Below are 6158 nucleotides of genomic sequence, written 5' to 3'. Positions count from 1 at the left end.
GGTGTTCGATCGGAACAGTGAGCTTTTAAAGGAAAAAAGGACCTTTCTCTCCTTTTTTTTTTTTAAAAAAAGAAACCAATTCACTGCACTTATTCGAGTGTGGGGTAGGGACTTCCCCTGCTTTAAAATCCATGCGTCCCTAGTGGGATGCAAAACCCAATTGGCATCTTTTTGTTCCTCCTGCTTGTAGGCATTTGCAGTTGTAGCGGCCGGGCCAAATTTATTAAGCAATCAGCCACTAACAACACCAAAGTAGCGCCAAAGCGGCCCTCCACCACCTTTTTGTTTTAGGGTTTAGGACAATGGACATGTTCAAGCAAGCCATCATCGAGCAACCGCGCACCACTTTGGCGGATAAAATATCTCTTCTCGAGAGCTTCCTCCGACACTACGGACCATCCACGGCACTCACTCACTTGCCCATCATGCTCGGAACCTGTTGCTATACGCCTGGTTGGTAGAAAGACCCAAACATTTCCCACTACACGCAAGATGCCCTCACTGGGCATTTTGCCCAGCAACTCCAGATTATCTATTTCTTTGCGGCTGGAATGTCAATATCAACTTGGCCTGTTAAGATTTTGCGGCTCAAGTACATGGTGGGAGCACATGGCCCTTGTTTTGCCTTTTGAATTAGATGGCATGGCAAGCTTTTGTTTTGGCACAATGCACCACCCACCGCCACTATATACTTCCACCTCCGTACGCCTCTAGCCAAAACATTCCCGTACCAAGGGGCTGCCAGGTGTCCAGCATTGCCGGCCAGGTGTCAGAAATCTACCAAATGCCTGAATGAATCCGACGGCGCAGCTTTCGCGTGCGCAACTTACCACGCGTGGTGAATCTTTTTTCCTGCCGGCCCGTCAACTTCTTTGGTGTGTAACGTGCACACACTTTAAACTTTTAACGGCGTGGTAAGTAAAGCTGTTACCTGTTTTTTTTTTCCACCGCGAGGGGGTAAAAGCAAAAGCAGTACACGTGAGGCGCCAAGAATTTTTGCTTTAAACGGAGGGGATGGAAATTGGAATTTACAATTACGAGGCCGTAAAAACCAGTTCTTCATTCGTTGTTCCCAGGAGGAAGCAAACATGCTTGACAAGCCCAAGCCACGCCACACAGGATGGGCTGCGAAAGGGAATTCTAGGTTTTGCAGCGCGGATCGAAGCTCCGGAGCGGCGGCAAGGGCCCCGCCGGCTGATCACAGCGGGGGAGCACGCATTGGTTCTTGTGTCACATCGCAGCATCGCGGCCAATCCCGGCATTGTGCTGGTAATCTCCGCGCCTAGCAGCTAGCGCGCCTAGATGCTAGCGCGCTCGCGGCGGCCTGGGAATCGATCACTCCCCTAGGCTAGGGTTTTCTCGTCCGAGACTGGATTCCTAGCGCGCTCTAGTGCGCGCGTTGGCTCTTTGTGGAGCTCCAGCGCGAGGGATTGGCACAGGGATTTCCCGACCGAGGACAAAAGGGGCTAAAGCTAAAGGGAAGAGAGAAGGAAGAACAAGAACAAGGCAGGGAGAGAGAAAAGAAAAGATATTAGGCCAACACACAACACTGTCACAGAGGAGGTATTGGCGATTTTCTTTTGGGGATCGATTTGTCTCGGCAGTGGGGGTGGGGTCGTGAGAATTGGAAAAGCTGGGACGAGGCGAATCTTTTTTTTTCGTGAGTGGAATGCTAATACACACACAGGAGGAATGATCCTAGCCACAGCAACGTTGGGTCGTCTTTTACAAGTACAAGCCACTTTTGTTGGAGTGTTATAGAAGAGGCAGCCACAGCCCAGACGCAAAAAAAATCCATCCTCGAGCTATAGCAGCGGCATTCTCTTCCAGCGACAGCGACCTCCTCCTCCTCCTCCTCCTCCTCATCCTCTTCTCGCAGGACGAAAAGCTTTTTCAAAGCGTCTTCTTCTTGGCTCCAAAGTTCCAAGCTTTGTGAGCTCCAAGTTCCAACTTGGGAGGAGGATTGGGCTTCAAGGAAGTTTGTCCCCGCTACATCTCCAGTCAACTTTTACAGACAACTTCACAGATCTGACGGGGAAAGATGCCGCAAAGTTTGAGATTCTCGTGCTTCGCGGCGGCACTGTGTGGAACATAGTCGTGAGGGGGGGATTTAAGTCGCCATCTCTCGCCAGTATGCAGGGGACTTTGGTGAATTGGAGGGGTCACGCATATATATATCAAGTGGAGAGGAGGAGAGAGGGCAGCGTAAATAGCCGGCATTGCCCGTGAGCTCCTCCAACAACCGCTGCCTCGTCGGCACACACTCTTTTTCTTTCGCACCGAAAGAGATCCCGCTGCCTTGAATTTTTCTCCGGGAGTGGGAGCCCCGCTCTGTCACAAAGCACAAAGAGCGAGCAGCGGCCAGCAGCAGCAGCGATGAAGTACATGAAACTTGGATCAAAGCCGGACATTTTCCAAAGTCATGGCAGTGTCACGTAAGTCTTGCTCCGTTTTATCCTTCTTTTTTTTGCCTTTTTTTTGACGCTCAATCTCCTGGAAGAAACCAATCTCGTTCTTTTGTGTGAGCAGGATTGTTGTGTCAGACCTGACCAGCGATGTCTCGGTGGAAGTCAATGGAGCGAGGTTCCTTCTCCATAAGGTATGCTCGGGCCGATTCTTCTCGTGGCTGCTAAAAGAATGGTTTTATTCCGATCTTATGTTTTGTAGTTCCCTCTTCTATCAAAGAGCGGTCGCTTGCACAAGCTTGTGGCAGAGGCCCGTGACAGTTCGAGCGAGGAAATCCCGCTGCCGGATTTCCCTGGCGGAGCTGAAATCTTCGAGCTGTGTGCCAAGTTCTGCTACGGTATCACAATTACACTCAATGCCTACAATGTGGTGGCAGTCCGATGTGCGGCCGAGTACCTCGACATGTCCGAAAGCATCGAAAAGGGGAACATGATATTCAAGCTCGAAGTTTTCCTCAACTCCAGCATCTTTCGCAGCTGGAAAGACTCCATCATCGCACTCAAGAGCACGAAAGGATTGCTGCCGTGGTCCGAGGACTTGAAGATTGTCAGCAGATGCATCGACTCAATTTCCTCAAAGACGTCCGTGGATCCGTCCAAGGTGGATTGGTCTTACACCTACACGAGGATAACTCCAGCCGATCAAACGCCCGCGTCCGGCTCGGCATGGAACTCATCGCACAGCCGGAGGCTCCAGCCGGTTCCGAAGGATTGGTGGGTCGAGGATGTGTGCGAGCTGGAGATCGACTTCTTCTGGAGAGTTATGCTGGCCATCAAGGCAAAGGGACGGATGTCACACGAGCTCATCGGAGAGGCTGTCCGGATTTATGCCTACCGCTGGTTGCCGGGGCTTTCCAAGGAGCAGAATCTCATCGAGAGCTCCAACAACTTAGGAGGCGGCGGCATTGCCAACACAAGCGGTGACTTTGCGGAGACAACGGCAAAGCACAGGCTACTTTTGGAGACTATCGTCAGCCTGCTTCCACCCGAGAAGGCGTGCACGTCGTGCAGCTTTCTCCTCAAGCTTCTAAAGGCTGCGACTATGTATGGTGCTGCGAGTTCCGCGAAGAACGAGCTGGCCAGGAGAGTCGGGCTCCAACTCGAGGAGGCATCCGTCAGCGATCTGCTTATACCATCGGTCTCGTATTCGAGCGGATCGCTGTACGATGTGGATCTCGTGCAGCGGATTGTGGAGAACTTTCTCATGCAAGACCAGAGCCCGCCGATGAGCCCGAGCCGGGCTCGGATAGCTCACGAGCGGAGGAGGACGAGATCGGCAGAGAACCTGGACTTTGCGGAAAGTAGGAGGTCAACATCGGCAACTCACAGCGCAAAGTTGCGAGTTGCGAAACTCTTGGACGGTTACTTAGCGGAGGTTGCCCGCGACGCAAACTTGCCGCTGTCAAAGTTTATGGCGCTCGCGGAGGCCATTCCGGATTTTGCTCGGCCCGTGCACGACGGGATCTACAGAGCCATCGACATCTATCTCAAGGTATGGTGGTATTTTTTTTTCTACATTTTCTAAGCTCGTTCTCATTTTCTAAGCAAAGCACTCTTGTTTATACTACAGGAGCATCCAAGCACCGGCAAAAGCGAGAAGAAAAAGCTGTGCAGAATGATGGACTGCAAGAAGCTATCGATGGAGGCTTGCATGCACGCGGCACAAAACGACCGCTTGCCACTCCGCGTGGTCGTCCAGGTGCTCTTCTTCGAGCAAGTCCGCGCGGCCGTGTCCGGGGGCCTCATCCTCAACGACATCCCAAACAACATTAAGGCGCTGCTCCCGGCACAAGACGACAGCATCGTGGAGGCGATGCAATCGTCGAGCACCACCGACGACAACTGGGACGCCGTCCACCACGACTTCAAGGCGCTCAAGGGAGATCTGGCCAACATGAAGCAGCGGATCGCCGAGGCCGAGAGGGAGCGGTCGCAGATCGAAGTGGACGTGATAAAGCAGGGGAGCAACAACAGCACCGCCAAGTCGTCGTCCAAGCGGCTCTTCTCGGGCTCCAGGAAGATGCTGACCAAGTTCTTTAGCACCAAGCTGGGCAACTCGGAGACCACGTCCAAGAGCTCGGACACCTCGCGGAGCTCCGGTAGCCCCGTCTCGGGGACCGTTTCCAGCGGCAAAACGTCCGTGGCTCGCAGATAGTATTATGCAATTTAAATTACAAAAACCAGAAATAAATTATGTTCTACTAGATATATGTAAAATTACAATTTATGGCGTGCTATTTGTAAATCCCAGTAAACCCATGTGGCATACACCTTAGAATATCTCTTGAATATACCTTTGCCCAACTGAAATTTTCTCATGAATTTCTGGGATGGCCATTATGACCATCTGAATGGCCCCATCCCCTATATCCTATGTGTCATACATGCATCCATCACACTCATTCAAGGCTTGTCTGTTTGGAGGAGAAGACAATCAAATACCCAAATTGAAGTATCTATGGGTTAAACTCTTTTGAATAAATTATTTTGTGTTTGTAGTGTTATGTTTTGATAATGGGCAGAATTACTCTTTGTATTGTGTGGAAGAAGATATTCAAAGATTAGTGGATTGTAGAAGCTTTGGTAAGATTCATGTTTTGAATATATGTTTACATAGTTAGTTGTGTGTTTGTGATTAAAGTTCATGACTTTCCTTTTGAACAACCAAAATAAAGAGGCTTTTAGAATGCTTATGAGGCTAAAATTTGGTTTGGGCAGGGTTCACCCCACAGGTTTTGGAACTTCCAAAAGGCAAGCACTCATTTTGGCCCACATGCTACATACCATTAACAAGTTATAGTGATTGTAGATCAAGATAGGATAGTATGTCACCAAAGCCATCTCTCATAGTCCCCATAATTCCTTGTTCAACAATAGAAACATAGCAAGTGATATAAGTAACAACAATGGATACATCATAGCCAAAGAAGGGTACTAAACAATTAAAGAAGACTTCAGAGATGATATCTCTAATCAAGATAATCCCCACAATCTAGTTTGATCTCCAACTATGCATTCTATAATTTCATCTTTGGCAAACACAACTATCAATTCCAAGGTTAGGGAGCATGGTGATAAAAATTTATAATGAGCATTTGTCAAATATTATAAATATTCTACAATTTTCATCTAGTTTATTTCTAATAGTAAAAGATATACCTAGTTTTTATTTTCATTCAAGTTTTAGGGATAAAACAGTTGAAAAGTGTCTAACAAGGACAAAATCACATCCTCTCAAAAGTTCTTAAACATTCTAATAGCACAAGGGGTTTTGAATAGCAAATTTAAACTTCTTTTTAAACCACTTCTTTGTTAGGTACCTTTATAAGAAGGTAATGGAGTGAGTACATGTTGACGAGGTTGGGTAGGAGGCTGAATCTATATTGGAGGTGTCACAATTAATATAGATTGGTGATCTTAGACAGAATTTTGGTGAGTCCACCACAAAGTTGTGGAGCAATGATAACCATTTGGGACTCATCTCTGCCATTGCACATAATTATAGTTGATGAACAAGACAAAACAAATATTGTACTTACCTCCAATTACCTCCTCAATCCACTACTTTTGGTTGTCATAAAAAATTTGGTCCAAAAACTAAATAGTTGAGGAGTTTTCTTGAGTTAATTACTATTTGCACTTGGAACACCAAGTAAAATGCCACTTATATACAGCCATTGCATAGCTTCCATG

General features: G+C 48.1%; 1 protein-coding gene across 1 annotated transcript; it reads left to right on the top strand.

Moving 5' to 3' along the window:
* The first annotated feature begins 1000 nt into the window (after window positions 1-1000).
* LOC112343182 (BTB/POZ domain-containing protein At1g67900-like) lies at window positions 1001-4673 on the top strand. Its single transcript, XM_024666266.1, has 4 exons — window positions 1001-2435; window positions 2530-2599; window positions 2668-3957; window positions 4036-4673. The coding sequence occupies exons 1-4, from the start codon at window positions 2377-2379 to the stop codon at window positions 4618-4620; spliced, it is 2004 nt and encodes a 667-aa protein (XP_024522034.1). The 5' UTR covers window positions 1001-2376; the 3' UTR covers window positions 4621-4673.
* Window positions 4674-6158: the final 1485 nt, after the last annotated feature.

The sequence above is a fragment of the Selaginella moellendorffii genome, unplaced genomic scaffold (assembly GCF_000143415.4).
Source record: "Selaginella moellendorffii unplaced genomic scaffold, v1.0 SELMOscaffold_138, whole genome shotgun sequence".
NCBI lineage: Eukaryota > Viridiplantae > Streptophyta > Lycopodiopsida > Selaginellales > Selaginellaceae > Selaginella > Selaginella moellendorffii.
The sequence above is the reverse complement of the archived record's forward strand: the minus strand, read 5'-3'. Positions and strand labels throughout refer to the sequence as shown.